The following is a 21,955-nucleotide window of genomic DNA, read 5'->3' on the forward strand; positions in this document are numbered from 1 at the left end:
TTCTGAGGCCGTGTCCGAGTCTGTATTTCCGGTGTCTCCACAGTGTGGGTGAGAGCTGCGGTGGCTGTATACTTTAATTGTAACTATTGTATTATAAGTCTCTCTGTTTCTAATATTAATTTCTTTGTTGTTAAACTATATCTCCATATATATACTCCATAATAATTGCAATATCAATATTCCAATACTGTACAATATACCTATTTTTTTATAATCTCACTCAATTAGACCCTGTTGAGGGTATATTATATATAGAATATATATTTTTTATATATAATAATTATTTACACAGCCCCCCATAGATATTAGATTGCTAATGAATCTATGCACAAAAACCTAATATAAATCTTTAAAAAGACTTCATGCAGGGAGGCAACCAAGTGCTAGTGGCATGTATCAAGGACAGTAGCTCGATGGTGTTCACCTCTTTAACTATAGCCATCAATATCAACGTGCAAGAAACCTCTTCAAGTTACATCTCTGAAAATGATTTACCATAAACTTTAAGTTTGATCTTCCCAAGTGCTGTACCAGCTGGGTTTTGAGCAATACAAGTGTAAGTACCAGCATCCTCTTGCCTCACTTTAAGAATTTGAAGTTTTCCTTTAGAAATAATAGTGTTATGACTTCCTACAAAATAAAAATAAAAAGCAGTGAAACATATATATAGGTTGCAATCCATTTAGAAATAATATTGAAAGTACTATAAAATTATTTTATCAACTAAAGTTTACACATAGTACCTGCTTTGATAGTGACACCTTCTTTCTGCCATGTCATTGTTGGTGAAGGCGTTCCAATGGCTTCACATGAAAGAGTAACCAAATGGTTTATACTTGCTTCCATATAATCGGCTTGACTTTGAATGACAGGAACCTCTAATTCAGAATAAATGCAGAAAAGTAATGTACAGTAGATCATGCCATTAGTTTTATGGCTTTATAAATAATGTCAAATATTAAAGGGCATCTGCCAGCAAGATTAAACCTATTAACCAGCCATAATGCCCGGTAAGTTTGACCCTGCAGATTAAAAACATACCCTTGATCCAATGTTGTGTTTAGGAGAAATATGGCTTTAGTGCACTGAGAGGTGGGCCTTAGCTAGCTTCTCCACCCTACTTCCATGGACACTTTCCCTTCACATGATTGATGGTGACCAGGTGGAGAAGGGATTGTCCAGTGAAGCAGAGTGGAGGAACTAAGACCTGCCCCTGGGTGTACTTAAGCCATAATTTGTATATTTAAAAAACCTTATTTCTCCTAAAAACAGCAATGGATCAAGGCAAGAATCAAGAAAGATATGTTTTTAATCAGCACGGTCAGCCCTACCAGGCAGATGCCCTTTAAGTAATGCAGATAATAATACCATATATACACTGTGTCTCTCTCTCTCTCTCTCTCTCTATATATATATATATATATATATATATATATTTATAGTGCCTTGAAAAAGTATTCATACCCCTTGAACTTCTCCACAGTTTTTCATGTTACACCCAGAAACATAAATGTATTTTAATGGGATTTTATGTGATAGACCAACACAAAGTAGCATGATTGTTTAAATTGAAAATAAAATGATACATGGGTTTCAAAATGTTCAATAAATAACAATCTGAAAAGAGTTGCACATATTTGTATTCAGCCCCCTGTACTCTGATACCCATAAATACAATTGAATGGGACCTCAGAAGCCATCCCATTAGTAGATAGAGCCCATTTGTGTGTAATTTATTATCAGAATAACTACAGCTGTTCTGTGAAGGCCTCAGAGGTTTGTTAGAGAACATAAGTGATAAAAACAGCATCATGAAAACCAAGGAGCACATAAAGTTGTAGAAAAGTGTAAAGCAGGGTTAGGTTATAAAAATAAAAATAAATATCCCAAGCTCTGAACATCTCATGGAGCACTGTTCAATCCATCATCCCAAAATGGAAGAAGTACAGCAGAACTGCAAACATACCAAGACATGGCCATCCACCTAATCTGATAGCCCAGGCAAGGAAAGCACTAATTAGAGAAGCAGCCAAGAGACGCATGGTCATTCTCGAGGAGCTGCAGAGATCCACAATTCAAGTCAGGGAATCTGTCCACAGAACAACTATTAGTTGTGTACTCCACAAATATGGCCTTTATGGAGGAATGGCAATAAGAAAGTCATTTTTGAAAGCAAGCCACAAGAAGTCCCATTTGCAGTCTGCCCCAAGCCATGTAGGCGACACAGCAAACATGTGGAAGAAGGAGCTTTGGTCAGATGAGATTAAAGTTGAACTTTTCGGCAACACTAACACTGAAACTTACACTGCACATCACCCTGAGGGCACCATCCCCACCGTGAAACATGATGGTGGTAGAAGCATGCTGTGGGCCTGCAAAATACAGGGGAAAACTTGAGGAAAACCTGGTAGAGGGTGTAAAAGAATTGAGACTGGGGCAGAGGTTCGCCTTCCAGCAGGACAACAACCCTAAACATACAGCCAGAGCTACAATGGAATTACTTAGATCAAAGCATATTCATGTGTTATAATGGCCCAGTCAAAGTCCAGACCTAAAGCCCATTGAGAATCTCTGGCAAGACTTGAAAATTGCTGTTCACAGATGCTCTCCATTCAATCTGACTGAGCTTGAGCTATTCTGCAAAGAATAATGGGCAAAAATGTCAACCTCCAGATGTGCCAAGCTGGTAGAGACAGCTGGTCCTACAAAGTATTGACCCAGGAGGCTAAATACAAATGTATGCCACACTTTCCAGATTAAAAAAAAATATATAATGTACACTATGTATGTATGTTATATAAAGCATACTTTCTAAAATTTCTATTTTTAACATGGCATGTTAAAATGTTGTCATAATAATCTGTTAATGGCAGTAATTTAACTACTGACCTTGTACATGGAGATTTATATTAATTTGTGCAGTGCCAACTTCATTAACTGCTTTGCAAGTGTATGTTCCAGCATGACTAATTTCTGCACGTGCTATCTCGATGCTTCCTAGAATCCAATTAGAGGAAATAAATTTAGAGAATTTAAGTACAGTTATTCTTGGAATATCATATTAAAAACTCCTAGGGGAGATTCATCCTGATTGGCGATTCTAACTCCAGTCTTGAGTTAGGTGTTGCGAGATGTGCCAAATTATTAAGAGACTCAATACCTCTTGAAGGGAATGTGTCACTTATTTTTTTGCCACTTAAAAGCCAGATAACACATATCCTTTTTTGGAGATTGTTTTTCATTTTATTTTCTGAACATGATTTTGGGGGCAGCCATCTTGCCTGATATGTTGCTAATAGCATTTAGAGATATGCTTTACAGCATGGGCCATAGACACATTACAGTGGAGAGGACTCATTGACTTGGGGAGAGTTTATAAGACATGCTCTGTGACCTATGCAGGAATCACTGTACAAATAGTAGAGTAGATTGACAATAACCTATTAAGAATGTTGAATCATGTGTTCCCTATATAGACATGGTATCTGTCATTTTAATCCTGCCCACAATGATAATGAGATGACTGCGGAAAAGTGATATCTACAGAACAAGAAGTAGCACCTATACTTCTGCTTAATGGAAAAAGCAAAAACTGCTGGATTTTAGGATATGTTTTATATAAAGTCATGGGAAATTAAAAATAATATATAGTCACATGAAAACTGAAAAATAATCACCAAAATTCTTTAAAAATGTATTTAACTTAAAAATGTGATTTTAAACAATAGGTGATTTTCTTTAAATGGGTTATGCCAAAAACCAGACATAGCACATGACAAAATCTTTCTAAGAAAGCTAGAACCAGCCCGGTACCTGACATGGATCAAGAGCTCTCTCATTTATTGCTCCAATTGCTCTGCTAGATTTTTTCAGGCTGGCAGCTCCCCCATGTCCTTCCAGCTGCTCTCTCACTATCATAGCACAGGGGGCATGTCCTTTCTGTTACAGTTTTCTCCCTGTAACTGTCCTAGCTTCTAAAAGTAGATATCCCTGGTAACAGTTGAAAGATGGACCTGAGCATGTGTGACCACTTCAGTAGGTAGACATGCACCTTTCTATTCAGACCAGGAGTCATCACTATAATGAAATATCTCACAAACAGAGCATATTTGAAAAATAAAGTAAATTAGAAGAGCAACTGGTGTTCATGCTGAATTATATTAAAACAACATTTAAAGGTGGCAAAACTTCTTTTATAATTCTGGAGCAACTTGGTTAGTCTGGGTGCCAGAATCTAGAAGTTCCACCAGCTAGGATCTAGCATAGGTTTCAGGCATTCTTGTACCAGAAAACTGGGGTAAGTAGTGGTAAATGCGTCCATCATCTATTGGATTGGATTTGCATTACTGGCATCACTTATGATCCTCTCTCCATGATCACCTTCTGGCAAGGGAAAGAGGAGTGGGTTGGGATGTAACTTTTTTTGCTCTACACTAAAGTATGTATTCAATAAGGGAGTTTTTCTGGGGTCTAAATTATGGGGTTTGTATTAATTTATGGGTCTGGTCTGCAGTCTGTATTTGTTTAAGGGGTGTGATTTGAGATCTGTATTTATCTTGGTGTCTGTCCTGGGTCTGTATTTATTTGGTCTGAGATGTAAATAAATTTTGCAGTCTAGACAGGTTTCTGTTTTCTGAATTAATTGTACGGTCTAGTCTGAGATCTGTATTAGTTTATAGGGTCTGCTGTGAGGTATGTAGTAAATTTGCGGTCTAATCTTCAATTTAGGGTTCTATATTAATATCAGGTCATCTGCAATCTAAATTCATTCTAGTGTCTGGTCTGTGGTCTAAATTAATTTTGGGGTATTGTCTGCGGTCTGTGTTAGTTTAGGGGTTCTGGTCAGAATTTATTTAGGGGGTGTAATGGCTTCACTGCTACATTTTAATTACTTGGCTGGTACTGTATGGTACACTTTTTTTATCCACCCCTATAGAATTTATTCATGGCAACAGCAGGTCACAACAGAGAAGCAACTATATAGCAGAAGAGGAAGTGGATAAAATCTCAGAGTGAAGGCAAAAGGGCCAACAAGTGCTAAGCATCTCTGGGAACTCCATCAAGACTGTTGGAAGACCATTTGAGGTGACTACCTCTTGAAGCTCATCAAGAGAATGCCAAGAGTGTGCAAAGCAGTAATCAAAGCAAAAGGTGGCTACTTTGAAGAACCTAGAATATGACATATTTTCAGTTGTTTCACACTTTTTTGTTATGTATATAATTCCACATGTGTTAATTCATAGTTTTGATGCCTTCAGTGTGAATCTGCAATTTTCATAGTCATGAAAATAATGAAAACTCTTTGAATGAGAAGGTGTGTCCAAACTTTTGGTCTGTACTGTAGGTCAGAATAAAACTAGTGTGACAGATTCCCTTTAATGTGGTAAAATTCTGTAAGGAACTAGTTTCTGACCAGACATAAATTGATGTTTGCTATGCAAAAATAAATATTTCTACATAATACCTTTGAAATTCAAAGAATTGCCATTTAAATACTTTCTTAAAGGGAACCTGTCATGTGGATATTTGATTATAATCTAACTAATTATATACAATCATTAACTACTAAAAAAGTACCTTAGATGTATTCACTTGCTGGTGTGACAGATGGTTACCTCATAATATACACACAAAGATGCCACATGCCGCATGCTAATGAGCTGATTCGAGTCCGGCGTGATGTCATTGAGTCCAGCGTATATTTAATTCAGAACTATAGCCACTCCCCTGCCCACCTGCTGCTGGTTCCTATGGAAACAAACTGTCATTCAGCAGCAGGTAGGCAGGGAGAGTCAGGAGCTCATGAATATTCATGAATCATCATTATCACCTGGAGCTTTTCAATACAAGATGTTGGCAGATTGACTGGGTCAATTAAGGAAAGTGACCCAGCATTGTGCTAATAGAATCAGTCACTTATTTATGTTGCCCTTAGTTAGAACACCATAAAACTGGTGACAGGTTCCCTTTAAGTCAAATTTGATCATTCAAAACTGCCATTTTACTGTGTTCAACTTAACCAGTCCTACCAGAAGCCAATATCCTGAAGCTTTCTTCTTCAGCAGGGAGAAATATTCCATCCTTTGACCAATAGACCGCTGGGTGTGGAACACCATATACAGTACAGGGGAGTAGAGCAGGTGATGATTTACTCACAAAGATATTTGTAGCTTCATCAGCGATAGAAGGAGGCACTAAATGAGGAATACAATGACATACATGCTTACTGCACTTATTGTCTCAGTTAGTCATTCACTACAATCAAGACAAGATGTCTTAGATCCATAACATGGCCACCAACACTGTCTCACAACTGTTCTATGTATCAGCATTTCAGGGAAATAGCGTATTCCATTTTCATTAAGAAGAGTGCAAACAATTGCAGAAATCCAAATACCTTCTGATGAAACGACTCCATTCTGATGAATGAAGACGATGTCCATTTGTAGACAAATCTGCAACAAATCTGCCATGTATGAATATACCCCAAGAGTGGCAAAAAGGGGCGTTGCAGACAACTCTTTTGCTGTAAGAGCCACTGAGAGCCCTGATAAACAGCTGAATTTGCTGGAGGAAGGTTTAACAGGGTGTAAAAATGTAGTATTAGGGCTCATTCAGACAACCGGAAAAACACGGATACCATCCGTGTGCGGAACGGAAAGGGGGGCCCATTATAGAAATGCCTATTCTTGTCCATAAAACAGACAAGAATAGGACTTGTTCTCTCTCTTTTGTGGGACCATGGAATGGACAATGGATGCAGACCCATTCATACGGTCGTGTGAATGAGCCCTTACAGGCAGCCATTCAGACTAAATGCTATCTATGTAACACAGCTAGTATGCTAGTTCAAGATTATTAAATCTTCTTCATTTACATCCCATCTTGCTCTCTGGGCTGGTATTCTTTGTAGTTGTGTTACGTGTGGACAAAGTACAATTAACACATGGAAAAGTGCGCTGCTTTCCCACTAAGTGATCCCCTCCACTACAAGGTTTTATACATTTTTTAAACACGAATAAAATAAATTTGAACAGCAGCTTCCTGACTGTGGCTGCCTTCATCTTTCACCATCTAGAGGCCAACCTGGCTGGGGGGGTATTGGCTTACCGGTGTATTATGCTTATCCGAGTAAACACCCCCCCCCCCCGTGAAGTGAGTAACATCTTATTGTGCAGACACACCGAAGTGTATTCACCTGTACATCCATTCGCCACCCAGGCGGCGACTTTTACACCACATTACATTTCATTTTTATTTTTATTCCAATACTTTTAATTTTACGTCACTCCCCCCCCCCCCTTCCTGTCTCCCACAAATTTTTTAGATACACACTATTTTTAAACGGCTTCACTATTGCTGATTAATATTTGTTGAGTAATTATTTTATTCTATTGCTTCTTATTGTTTTTTTATATATTTTTTATTTTTTGCCCATTAATGTCCACAACCCATTCTGCCACCATCTGTGACCTAGCCTACCACCCACCCTCCTTTCTTTCCCACCAACTGCTATTTTGATTGGCGCATTTTCCAGGGTCTACTTGGAGAGGCACTGGGAGTGTACACACACCCTACCCCCCTCCCGCCTTTTTTTATCCAAATTGATAGAAGGCAGGGCAACATATAGGCAGAGCCAGCAATACCATAGCGCAAAATACTGTCCAAGCAGAAACATATACCACAGAGCAGCACAATATACTGCTCCAAAGGTGTCCTTCTGTTGTGGCCATCATTAGATGTAATTTTAGAGTTCATATGCGGTCGCTGGTGGGGTACATGAATTTCTGATTCCCACAGTGCTAATTACCCCTGAGAGCTCATTATGTACCAGATCAGCGGCAGAGGGGATGGCTTGGGTGGCCCCCTGGCCACCAGCCCACCGGGAAATTTCCCTGTAAAGTCTATGGCCAATCCACCCCTGCTGGGCGGTGTTATTATGTAGTCTTTCTATAAGGACATATTCTGAACATTTTCTTACCAAGTACTGTTAAAGAGACCTCAAGTTCATCATGGCCAGCATCATTTGAAGCAGAACACAAATATGTTCCAGTGTCGTCTACAGTTGGAGAAATCACGATGAGTGATCCTGAAGAAAGAAGTCTGCAAAAAAATCCATATTAATGCACAATACATATATATATAGTGTATGAAACACCCTGCATCCAAATAACTAAATTACTAAAAAGATATTGGGGTCATTTATCAAACTGGTGTAAAGTAGAACTGGCTTAGTTGCCCATAGCAACCAATCAGATTCCACTTGGAATCTATGGGCAACTAAGCCAGTTCTACTTTACACTAGTTTGAAAACTCTTCCTCATAGTCCTTTATAAGATACCTCGATGTAACTATCTAATTTTTATATTCCACTGTACAATTTAATCAATTGTGGTTCCATGATAAATGTCTCACTTTATAGAACATATCAATCTCATTCCTTCACTGAGGCGCAAGGTCAATGTACCTGTAAATATTCTGGCTGATGTCTGTACTAAGGAGGTTCCCGTTTTTCTTCCATTCCACCAATGGTTTAGGAGTGCCTGTAACATCACAGCTCAGTGTTGTTTGCTTATTGACCACCACCGTGATGTTTTTGGTACCAGGTGATATAGATGGAGGCTCTGAAGAACAATTGCAGGGACACAAAAGCACATTTATCAGCTTACCAAAATATACTACTTTTCTGAGCATTCTGAGATTCACCTGAATATTTTGCTTCATGTAAGGATATATTCACATGTGGCAGATTTATTGAAGAAATGTCTGCACCCCATACATCAGGAACGAGTTTGGAAAATTCTATGTAAACGCTACAGAAACCCATTCATATGTATGTAAGATTTATATTCACATGTCAACAAATCCCAACAATGTGTTTTAGGGCATTCTGAGGTTATAGAAAGAGGTCTTCTGATTAGAAGTCTACAGAACATACATCACTCTGTAGAACTTGGTGGACACCAATGCAAGCGACACCTTGGCTAATAGCTGCTGATCACCCACCCCCCAACTGCATGACCTTCTGCAATCAGTCAGCAAGAAAAAGCTCAATGAAAAGAGTTTTCACAGGTGATAACCCAAAAAGCATTTGTGTGTGCAACCGTTTGGCAGGTAGCAGAGAATAGTTCTTCTCCTTGTGACACGGCATACAGCTTTGCATATTAAAATCTTAAAAAAAACTTTAAAATATACATGCAGAGGCACTACAGACAGCATATATTCAGTATGGGCTCAGTAGATGCTAAATGTGCTTTTTCTACAGTAGCTGGCCCGGGTTGTTTCACATGCAATGACCCAAATGGCCTTGATTTGCGTGCACCTTTCTCTCTTTGCATAATTGTGTCAATCCAGGTTTAGAGAAATGATATGTGCCTAGTCCAAGAAGGTGGTGGCGTAGTAGGAAAGAGGGTGTGGCTTTGTGGGAAGGTGGGGCCTAATATGCGTCCTATTGCTAAAATGATATCTAAAACATAGACAACCAATAGTTGTTAGAGAGTCATTTCTCATCCAGACTGGGCCACTGTAGAAATGTGGGGCAGGTCTGGACAGGATTAGTAAATCTGCTCCACTGTATGTCTTTTGTTCACTTACATACATACCATATACTAGAAGCTCAGTTTTCCTCTGGCTAGACCCTGCCACATTAGTTGCCAAGCAGACATAATGACCAGAGTCTGTGATGTCTGTTAGTGGAAAGTACAGTGAACCAGATCCTGAAATGGTATACCTAAAATGAACAACACATCAGGTTATTTAATACATCCTTTACATAGAAATTCCTTGTTTGTGTCTACAGCTGATTTGCGGACATATGTGTTTCCATGGAAACAGAACAGACTATAAAAAAAAACTCTCTACAGTTTGAACCCTGAAGTCCCATTCTCTTCCACCTGTTCCCTACTACTTGATAACACACATTTGGTAGGTCAGCAAGAGCACGTATGACTGTAAGATCACACTACTTCTGTTACCATGGAGACAAATAGAACGGCCTAGAAGCTGTAGACACAAAACAATAGACACATTTTACTCAAGGCCAAGTTGACAAATGAAAAACATTATTTTTTTACAAAGGTGTGCATAGCCTTTAACCACTTCAAGACCTGACTATTTACCCCCTTTGCTGACCAGACACATTTTCTATTTCTCTTTTGTACTAGCACTAAAACTTTTTTTCTGTTCTATTCTGTTATGTAAATCATTTTTGCTTTCCTTTTTGGTGACTTTATTTTTATGTCCAAAAAATTGACAAGGGTGTGCACTGTTCTTTATAACAGTCTCAGTGGGAACTAAGTGATATATATCTCACTTGTAGAATTCTCCAGAATGAGTGAATTAGACTACTTTCACACTTTTACATAGCCAAAACAGATCCGTCTTGAACACCATTGAAAGTCAATGGGGGGGCGGATCCGTTTTGCATTGTGTCAATGAAAACGGATCCGTCCCCATTGACTTAAATTGTGTGTCAGGATGGATCTGTTTGCCTCGGCATCGTCAAGTTTTGGTGTCCGCCTCCAGAGCGGAATAGAGACGGAACAGAGGCAAACTGATGCATTCTGAGCGGATCCTTTTCCATTCAGAATGCATTAGGGCAAAACTGATCGGTTTTGGACCGCTTGTGAGAGCCCTGAACGGATCTCACAAGCGGAAACCAAAACCCCAGTGTAAAAGTAGCCTTAATACTTCAAAAGGGTTAACCTCTGGGCAGGTCATCAGTATTTGATCGGTGGGGTACGATACCCGAGACCACCGGTGATCAGCTGTTAGAGAAGGCACCCTTATGTTTTAAAGGGCATCCGTCAGCAGATTTGTACCTATGAAACTGGCTGACATGTTACATGTGCGCTTGGCAGCCTAAGGGATCTGTGTTGTTCAAATGTGCCCGCTAGAGATGAGCGAAGTATTCAAAAATTTGATTCGGCTCCTTCATCAAACTTTGCAAAAAAATTAGCTTTTGTGACGAATTACTTCGTCACAAAGCGCATTTCTTTGTAAGTAGTGGGTGCAATGCATTGCACCCCTCAGATGCCACATTCATACAGTAGCTGATCGCGGCATCTGACAGTAATTATACAGTGTAAAATAAAAATAAAAAAATAATAAATTACATCATACCCACCTCATCTATTTACTCACAATGGGCTGGCCGCCGTCATCTTGTCGAGGATCTGAAGTTACCGCGCATGGGATTTCGTGCGAGATCTTCAATCAAGATGGCAGTGGCCAGCCCACCAAATGAGGTACATAGGTATGATTTGTTTTTGTTTTTTACACCATTTCAGGGAAAATCGGCTTGCTACCACGAAGCATTCACTCAACACTAGTGCGCACACATTGCTAAGAAAAAGTTTTATATATGTAAATGAGCCTCCAGGAGCAACGGAGGCATTGCTGTCATATATCTAGAGGCTCTGCTCTCTCTGCAACTCGTGCGCCTCGTCATAAATTAGGTGAATAAATCAAGGCAACTGGACGTACTGTAGATTTCTTGAAAACGTTTCACTCGTTCTTCCAACGAGCTTTCTCAATTCTGAGTGATTGTACAAAAATTCTGGGAATAAATATGTAACTGAATCCACATCTGGTTATTATACCCAGCATTGGGTACCCATTCCTGTTTGCTTTAAACCCAGCAACACACTGAGGCAACAACTGGTTCACCCCAAAGACCCAACGCCTAAACACAAGATGGACAACATTGTGTACGCAGTCCAGTGCAATGAGGAATGCTCAGAACTGTATATCGGGGAAACAAAACAACAACTACATCAGCGTATGGCTCAGCATAGAAGAGCCAAAACCTCTGGTCAAGATTCAGCCATGTACTTACATCTAAAAGGAACAGGTCACACCTTTGAAGACAGTCAAGTACGTGTTTTGGATAAGGAGGCCGATTGGTACAAACGAGGCGTTAAGGAGGCCATCTACGTAAAAATGGAGAAGCCAAGCTTGAATAGAGGTGGGGGGGGTTAGACATCTATTGTCTGCCACATACAATGCTGTCTTGACACCTTTTTCTGGCAAGTCTTTATCACCTACTGACTCCAATTAGGATAATGGAATCAACACCTTTGACCCAATGCTGGGTATGATTACCAGATGTGGATTCAGTTACATATTTTTCCCAGGATTTTTGTACAATCACTCAGAATTGAGAAAGCTCGTTGGAAGAACGAGTGAAACGTTTTCAAGAAATCTACAGTACGTCCAGTTGCCTTGATTTATTCTTTACAGATATAAGCACAGACTGGCAGTCCAGCACTGGTTAAAGGGATTATCTGATGAAAACAACCCCTGTCCATGTGCTTATTAGACACCCTCTACCTTCTATCAGCCAGAATGGAGAGGCTCTCTGCATGTGAAGCTCCCATTCTGGCAGGCTCGAATAGTCTTTCAGAATGGGAGCTGCAATGTAAGGGCATGACCACCCAGGGTGATGATTTCACAGTTGTGTCACAGTCGAGTACCAGAAGCCGGAATCGGACACACCTGGCTCTTGCTGACTAATGATGACAGCACTGTTTAGTCAGTCTGCATTGTTAATGGCCACGTGGTATTGAACATGCTGCACAGCCATTATAAATACAGACCAACTAAACCGTGCAGTCTTCATTAGCTTACAACAGCCATCTGAAGCTCATACGGACCGTCGGTACTTACAACCGTAACACTGTAAAACGCACTGTGGAATTGTATCCTACTTAATACTTTGTTGCCCTTGCAGAGACCATGGCTGGGGCAGCTATCCCCAATCAAATCAACAGTTTTTGACCTAAAGTCACATTCTGAAGAGGTTTGACTCTAATGGCAAAACCCATTTAAGCACATATTTCCATTTCATTTCCAGATGGTTGTCATTATGTCTGTCAATGGTGACCCTAAATTTTCCCCTGAGAAACCTACAGACTATGTTCATTCAGGAAGTATTTTGGTGTGGAGAACATGCTGTGCATTTTGCCATGGATCTAAAGCACAATCTACACAGGATACATGCTGATTCTGATGTGGATTGTGCTGCAGATTTCCTCCTATGCATTGCAAAAGGTGAAATCTGCAGCATATTACAGGGGTTCTGCACTTTGTTTAAACTGATAATCTATCCTCTGGATAGATCATCAGCTTCTGATCGGCAGGGGTCCGACACCCGGGACCCCCGCCGATCAGCTGTTTGAGAAGGCAGCGGCGCTCCAGCAGCGCCGCGGCCTTCTCACTGTTTACCGCTGGCCGAGTGACGTCACAAGTTGTATCAACTGGCCTGGGCGGGACTAAGCTCCATTCAAACAGCTGATCCAGAGGATAGATTATCAGTTTAAACAAAGTGCAGAACCCCTTTAATAGTGATGAGCAGCATAGGCAATATTCGTTTTCACCATATTTCACACATTTTCGGCCTAATATTCTTCATAAATTAGCAAATTCTAGAATTCGCAATCTCCAGTCTTTATTTTCTTGATAGCGAAAATCGGCAATGTAATAAGCACGTATTGCGCGCGCAATACAGTCGTAGTTCACTTTTGCTACATTTTTCAAGCTGCTAGAAGTTTCCTGTGACTGCAGAAAATGGTTAGCAGCAACTTTCGTGACTGTGAGAAAGAACTCCTGATTAGAGTTGAGCGGACACCTGGATATTCGGGACCCGAACTTGACCCTGAACCCGAACCCGATTGAAGTCAATGGGGACCCGAACTTTTGAACACTAAAATGGCTCTGAAAAAAGTCATGGAAAGAGCTAGAGGGCTGCAAAAGGCAGCAAAATGTGGTTAAGAGCATGGCAAGTGATCTGGCAAGTGCTCTGCAAACAAATGTGAATAGGGACATGACTTAACATAAAATACATAAAAATAAAAAATAATAATTTTGATCTAGGAGGAGGAGGTCCATATGGAGTAGGAGGTTGAGGAGGCGGTGGATGTGGCGGTGTAGGTGGAAGCGGCGTTGGAGGAGAAGGCAGCCAACAATGTTTTTTTTATTATTATTTATTTATAATTATTATTATTTTTTTCAAATTTGGGTAGACCCCAAAACATTGGGAAATATAAAAAATAAAACAAAGAGAAAGTGCCCTGGAGTACAAAAATGGCTGTGTGAGGCCGGTATACATGTCTATTCTGCACAAGGTACGGAAAGTCCTGTAGGATCCATGCCTGGTTCATTTTAATGAACGTGAGTTTGTCCATATTGGCTGTGGACAGGCGGCTGCGTTTGTCTGTGATAACCCCCTCCTGCTATGCTAAACAGACATTCAGACAATACACTGGCTGCAGGGCAGGCCAGCACCTCCAAGGTGTAAAGGGCAAGCTCAATTTGGAGATCCAGAAGTTGACTGCTCAACCATGTCACACATCCCCATGACGTCCACGATCCAATTGGATATCTTCCCTATCATCTCTCGATGTTCTTTTATGCGCCTACCACAGACATCCCAACCTGCAAAAACTGATTTCAGGGAGGTGCACTTCTCATTTCTGTGAGGTTTTCATTATTTTTTCTTTCACAAACTTTTTATTACATTTTCCAAACATATGCAGTATATGCACACTTTGCTCTATGGTGTGGAGGACTGGGCTCATTACCCTGCTCCAAATTATCATATTTATGTATATGATTAAAGGGATTCTGTCACCACCTATAAGCCCTGTGAGCTAAACATATGCTCATGTCCAGGGTAGCATTCTGATTTCTAAGGTGGCCTTATAAAAGCTATTTGTGGCTTTATTCTGCGGAAACACAGGTTTTACTAACCTGCCAATCATTGAATTAAGGTGCCCAAGCAGGGGAGGTCTGTGGATGCATGGTGCCCGGCCGCACGCATCGCCGTTCGTGCCCAGCGCCGCCTTCTACTCCTCAGTGCCGCCTCTCAGTTGCGGACTGCTGGCATCGGCTTCTTCTTGCACTGTGCGCACGCGCCGAGAAGGGGACACTGCTACAGGTTGCCGGAAAGGTTTACTGCGAGTAAACCTTTCCGGGATATATTGTTTCACATGCGGGCGTCAGGGAGCCGCTATCTAATAGCGGGAGACTCCCTGAACGTCTGGGAGACTTGAGATCCCTGCTACCATTTGTGATCACGGGTAATCAGGACTCTTAAGATGCCCTGTTATTGGAATGAGTAATAAAAAATTACAGGGAATGTCACTGTGGTATTTTGGATGAGGAAACGTTATACAGGAGAGGCCCTGCTGCCGCTTTGTTGACTCTAGATAACTTCTGCATGATCGCACGTCCCCGTGATGTCCACGATCCAATTGGATATCTTCCTTATCAACTTTCAATTTTCTTTTATGCACCTATGGGTAACGGGGAATCAGGGTTCCATTCCAGAGAGGGGGCCTGAGAAAGGGATACCGCATCCAAGGGAGGGAAATCTGACAGGGTGGAAATGTGGGACAAGTTATTAAATTAAATTTAGCACATGCGCTAGGCAAGGGATGTGCGTTAAACCGGCTAGGCCCAGAGCTGCTATGAGATTTCACCCATTATTGCACACCACCAGGCTGGGCTTGAGGCTCACTGGCACCAACCACTCATCGGTCTGTTGTTCCATGCCCGTCCACAGCTCCTGCGCGGTGTGGGGTTTGTCCCCCAAACAGAAAAGTTTCAAAACTGCCTGCTGTTGTTTCCCCCTTGCTGTGCTGAAGTTGGTGGTGAAGGTGTTAAGCTGACCGGATGAGGAGGCGATAGAGGAAGCGGAGTAGGAGGAGGAAGCAACAGGAGGCAAAATGAAGCACCCTGCAATCCTCGGTGGTGGAAGGACATGCGCCAAACTGCTATCCGCCTCAGGCCCAGCCACCACTGCATTTACCCAGTGTGCTGTTAGGGAGATATAATGTCCCTGACCGTGCTTACTGGTCCACGTATCCGTAATTAGCTGGCCCTTGCCACAGATGGTGTTGCCCAGTGCACACCTGATTTTGTCCCCCACTTGGTTGTGCAGGGAAGGGATGGCTCACCTGAAAAAGTAGTGGCGGCTTGGCACAACATACTGTGGGACAGCCACCACCATCAGATTCTTAAAACTGTCCGTGTCCACCAGATGGAATGACAGCATTTTCAAAGGCCGGGAATTTGGAATTGCTGGCATTCAGGGGTTGGTAGGTGTGCAAACCACTCGTGTCTTGTCGTCAGTACATTCTCTGAAGAACTGCCACGCCAGGGAACTCCTTGGAGCTGGCTTTGGTGTGCTCGGTCCCTTGGTGCAGTGGGTAGTAGCAGACGTACTGTCTAGGGGCAACCGCTCCGCTTTTGCACCCTGCTCCCTCTTTTGCTGTGCTGGTGGCTCTGTGCGACCACCGCCTCTTCCTCCGAACTACACAGGTCACTCGCATGACCTTGATTCCATGTGGGCTCGAGGACCTCATCGTCCTCCACATCATCTTCCACTCAGTCTTCACCCCTGCCCTCCTTGTCGATCTGCACACTGCAGAAAGCCACAGCAGTTGGCACCTGTGTTTCGTCATCATCCGAGATGTGCTGCGGTGGTCCTCCCATGTACTCATCCTGAAACATAAGTGGTCGGGCATCTCTTCCACTTCTGGGGCAGGGATTGGTGGATGGCCCTGGTAAACCCTGCTAACAAAGTCATCAAAAAGCAGAAAAGACTGCTGCATGACTTGGGGCTCAGATTGCTTGGCTGATTTGCAAGGGGGTGAGGTGAAAGACTGATGGCCATGGGCTGCAGGTGCCAACTCTGATGTTTCAACAGGAGACTGGGTGGGAGATAATGTAAAGGAACTGGAGGTACTGTCAGCCACCCAATCTACTATCGCCTGTACTTGTTCTGGCCTCACCATTCGTAGAGCGGCATTCGGGCCTAGCAAATAACGCTGAAGGTTCTGTCGCCTACTCCCATCTGAGGAAGGTGTTTCACTTGTGCGTGTAGCTGGCACAGATCAACCACGTCCTCTCCCTGCAACAGGAGCTCCAACAACACTAGCAGCACCACGACCTGGGCCACGTCCCTTATTTGACGCTCTCCTCATTTTTTGCGGTCACCCACCGAAGTAACAAATGTTTTTACTAAATTTAGTTCCCTGCCAGCAATGCAGAGCAGGGGTTTTTCAATGGCAAAAATGGATTAATCTCACCCACCAATGGAACAGACAAATTTTAGAAATTTAAGTTTCTGTCACCTATGCAGAGCAGGGGTTTTTCAATGGCAAATATGGCTTAATGTCACCCACCAATGGAACAGACGAATTTTAGAAATTTCGGTCCCTGTCACCTATGCAGAGCAGGGGTTTTTAAACTGCAAAAATAGGTTAATGTTACCCAACAATGTAACAGACTAATATTTTTAAATTATTTCCCTATCTGCTATGTAGAGCAGGGATATAAAACAGCCAAAAAAGAGTTAATGTCACCCAACAATGTAACAGACACATTTTTTTAAATTATTTTTCTGTCTGCTATGTAGAGCAGGAGTATAAAATAGTCAGCAATGCAAATATTTCAACCCCTGAACTCACAGACTGATTAATTATATTATTGTCCATGGCACATATGCAGGTGCAGGTGTACTTCACTCAAAAATTGGTTTGTCGCCCACCTAACTAACAGACGGATTAAGTATTAAATCATTAAGGCTACATGCACACGACCGTGTTTTGTTTCAGTGTCCGATCCGTTTTTTTTGCGGATAGGATGCGGACCAATTCATTTCAATGGGTCCGCAAAAAACAAGGACAGCACACAGTGTGCTGTCCGCATCAGTATGTCCGTTCCGTTGCTCCGCTAAAAAAATAGTGCATGTCCTATTTTTTTCTAGTTTGCGGACAAGTATAGGCATTATTACCATGGATCCGCAAAAAAAACGGATGCCATACGGAATGTCATCCTTTTTTTTGCGGAACCGCAATTTGCGGACCGCAAAACACACACGGTCGTGTGCATGTAGCCTAATATTTATTTTAGATGTTGCATTGCGCCCACCAAAAATTGCTGTAGGCAATTCACAGAATGAACAGACAGATAAATCCTACAGATCGATTTACTGTATTTATTTGCCTGGAGTCAGCACAGGCAGCAAAGGTACTTTGTGGGTGGAAAAAAACATTTTATTTGGCCGTAATGTCCAAGTTGTATCTACTGATTATATTTCACTGATTATATTTCACAGGCCAAAAAGGTACTTTCTGGCAAAAAAAATAAATAATGGATTTAACTGACTTTCTTTCACTATAACAAATGCAGTGATTTTTTTCACCCACAGTGAAACAGATGTATTTACTGATTATATTTCACTATCAGATTTGCAACAGGTACTTTATGGAAAAAATATATGGTTTTTTGACCCACAATGTCCCAGTTGTATTCAGATTTGCAGTGCAGGCCGCAAAGGTACTTTATAGAAAAAAAAAAGTGATTTTTTTTTTTCACCCACAGTGAAAAAGATGGATTTACTGATTACTGTATTTTTCGCAACGCATGACCAAGGGAGCTGGGGCAGGCGGCGCATAAGGAGGGAGCTGCGGCAGGCGGCGCATGACCGAGGGAGATGCCGGTCTGCGCCGTCTTAATGCTATACTTACTGTACTACAGTAAGTACCGTACAGAGCATATACAATTAGATATAGATCAGATTGAATGTTTAACAGTTGTGGGGCCCAGTGTATTAGAGTAGAGTCACTGCACCGGGCCCCGCCATGAGTGTCCCTGTACTTTTTAGCAAAAATAAATAAATTTATTTGTCCCCCAGAATCTAACAGATGAATTTACTGAATTAATTGCACTTACATATGCAGCACAGGGGTACTTTACAGAAAAAAATGTGAATATGTCACCCCCTGGGTCCCTGATTAAATATATTATTTCCCTACATCTGGCACATATGCTGTGCAGAAGATAAAAATAGCAGTTTTTGAACCTTTTGTAGTGCGTAATACTGTTAAAATACTGTAAAAGTTTACTTCCTTTTTAACAATATTACCTGGAATATTGTCTCCTGGTTTCAGTGCTACTACAAAAGGTTAAAAAACTGCTATTTGTATCTTCTAACCTTCATCTCTCTTGCCACATCTTGGCAGCAGTACAGGACCCCGCATGCTGGACGGGAAAATACCAGCAAAAGCTTCATACAGTTGTTGTGACTCCTCACAACAATAAATGGTAAGCGCTTCTTATAGATAGTTCCTTAAAACTGCCATACAGCCACACACACTAGGCGCGGCCTCCTGTCTCCCTTTTTTTCTCTTTTCTACATATGCAGTGCAGGTACACTTAAACATTGTGTATATGTTGTCCACTGAACTAAAAGAACAGGATTAAATTATTGTCCCTGGCACATATGCAGTGCTGGTGCACTGCATTAGCACAAAATGGCCACCGATGCACACCTAACTAACAGACGGATAAAACTTATTTTTCTGTGTCACTGGGCTCAGGGCAGGGTAAAAAAATGTTGCATTGCACCCACAAAAAAAAATAAAAAAAATCGCTGTAGATCGCAGAGTTAACAACAAGTTCTGATATCAGATTCTTTCCTATTCTCTCCTCACAGCAGCAGCATCCTTTCCCTACACTAGTAACAGCAGTGACGTGCAGCGCTACATGACTCCAGCTTATATAGAGCCTGGGTCACATGCTGCACTGGCCAATCACAACCATGCCATTAGTGGGCATGGCTGTGATGGCTTCTAAGGCAACTGGAGTTAAACGCTTGTTGATTAGCTGCCCTGCCATCTTTCAAAAAGCGCCATTAAATCGCCGAACACCGAACTTGAACCCAAACGTTTACTGAAAAAAAAACGTGAAGTTCAGTCCGAACAGGCTATGAGCTGTGCGCTGCGATTGGCCAGTGCTGCAGCAAGGGACACGCCTCCTACAAAAAATCAGTCCAGTACAACAGACGGAGCTGAGACACCGGAGCCTATACCGGGCGAACAGAGCGGCGCCCAGGCATACTAGTAAGTGCAGGGGGACCCCTGGGCGCCTCTCTGCCCACAGATAGAGTTAGTTTTTAGTTTGTATACGAGTGAAAGGTCCTCTTTAAACACTAAAGGGAAGATTTATTGCCAGTTTTGGGTGTAAAAAAGTTGCAGACCTCAGTTTTGTCACTTTAACCACTTCAGCCCCGCTAGGTGAAACCCCCTTCATGACCAGAGCACTTTTTACACTTCGGCACTACACTACTTTCACCGTTTATCGCTCGGTCATGCAACTTACCACCCAAATGAATTTTACCTCCTTTTCTTCTCACTAATAGAGCTTTCATTTGGTGGTATTTTATTGCTGCTGGCATTTTTACTTTTTTTGTTATTAATCAAAATGTAACGATTTTTTTGCAAAAAAATGACATTTTTCACTTTCAGCTGTAAAATTTTGCAATAAAAACGACATCCATATATACATTTTTCGCCAAATTTATTGTTCTACATGTCTTTGATAAAAAAAAATGTTTGGGCAAAAAAAAAATGGTTTGGGTAAAAGTTATAGCATTTACAAACTATGGTACAAAAATGTGAATTTCCGCTTTTTGAAACAGCTCTGACTTTCTGAGCACCTGTCATGATTCCTGAGGTTCTACAATGCCCAAACAGTAGAAAACCCCCACAAATGACCCCATTTCGGAAAGTAGACACCCTAAGGTATTCGCTGATGGGCATAGTGAGTTCATAGAACTTTTTATTTTTTGTCACAAGTTAGCGGAAAATGATGATGATTTTATTTATATTATGATTTTTTTTATTTTTTCTTACAAAGTCTCATATTCCACTAACTTGCGACAAAAAATAAAAAATTCTAAAAACTTGCCATGCCCCTCACGGAATACCTTGGGGTGTCTTCTTTCCAAAATGGGGTCACTTGTGGGGTAGTTATACTGCCCTGGCAATTTAGGGGCCCAAATGTGTGAGAAGAACTTTGCAATCAAAATGTGTAAAAAATGACCGGTGAAATCCAAAAGGTGCACTTTGGAATATGTGCCCCTTTGCCCACCTTGGCAGCAAAAAAGTGTGACACATCTGGTATCGCCGTACTCAGGAGAAGTTGGGGAATGTGTTTTGGGGTGTCATTTTACATATACCCATGCTGGGTGAGAAAAATATCTTGGTCAAATGCCAACTTTGTATAAAAAAATGGGAAAAGTTGTCTTTTGCCAAGATATTTCTCTCACCCAGCATGGGTATATGTAAAATGACACCCCAAAACACATTCCCCAACTTCTCCTGAGTACGGCGATACCAGATGTGTCACACTTTTTTGCTGCCAAGGTGGGCAAAGGGGCACATATTCCAAAGTGCACCTTTTGGATTTCACCGGTCATTTTTTACACATTTTGATTGCAAAGTTCTTCTCACACATTTGGGCCCCTAAATTGCTAGGGCAGTATAACTACGCCACAAGTGACCCCATTTTGGAAAGAAGACACCCCAAGGTATTCCGTGAGGGGCATGGCGAGTTCCTAGAATTTTTTATTTTTTGTCACAAGTTAGCGGAAAATGATGATTTTTTTTTTCTCTTTTTTCCTTACAAAGTCTCATATTCCACTAACTTGCGACAAAAAATAAAAAATTCTAGGAACTCGCCATGCCCCTCACGGAATACCTTGGGGTGTCTTCTTTCCAAAATGGGGTCACTTGTGGCGTAGTTATACTGCCCTGGCAATTTAGGGGCCCAAATGTGTGAGAAGAACTTTGCAATCAAAATGTGTAAAAAATGGCCTGCAAAATCTGAAAGGTGCACTTTGGAATATGTGCCCCTTTGCCCACCTTGGCAGCAAAAAAGTGTGACACATCTGGTATCGCCGTACTCAGGAGAAGTTGGGGAATGTGTTTTGGGGTGTCATTTTACATATACCCATGCTGGGTGAGAGAAATATCTTGGCAAAAGACAACTTTTCCCATTTTTTTATACAAAGTTGGCATTTGACCAAGATATTTTTCTCACCCAGCATGGGTATATGTAAAATGACACCCCAAAACACATTGCCCAACTTCTCCCGAGTACGGCGATA

At 41.5% G+C, this 21,955-nt stretch overlaps 1 protein-coding gene across 1 annotated transcript in view; it reads right to left on the minus strand.

The window, feature by feature from the left end:
* HMCN1 (hemicentin 1) overlaps nucleotides 1–21,955 on the minus strand; it is a 655,003-nt gene that overhangs the window by 160,859 nt on the left and 472,189 nt on the right. Inside the window, 7 exon segments of the mRNA XM_044300627.1 lie at nucleotides 496–630; nucleotides 744–878; nucleotides 2,890–2,997; nucleotides 6,030–6,194; nucleotides 7,982–8,103; nucleotides 8,468–8,624; nucleotides 9,603–9,730. Of these exon segments, the coding sequence (XP_044156562.1) occupies nucleotides 496–630; nucleotides 744–878; nucleotides 2,890–2,997; nucleotides 6,030–6,194; nucleotides 7,982–8,103; nucleotides 8,468–8,624; nucleotides 9,603–9,730 (950 nt within the window).

This window comes from Bufo gargarizans, chromosome 7, assembly GCF_014858855.1.
Source record: "Bufo gargarizans isolate SCDJY-AF-19 chromosome 7, ASM1485885v1, whole genome shotgun sequence".
NCBI classification, from domain to species: Eukaryota; Metazoa; Chordata; class Amphibia; order Anura; family Bufonidae; genus Bufo; species Bufo gargarizans.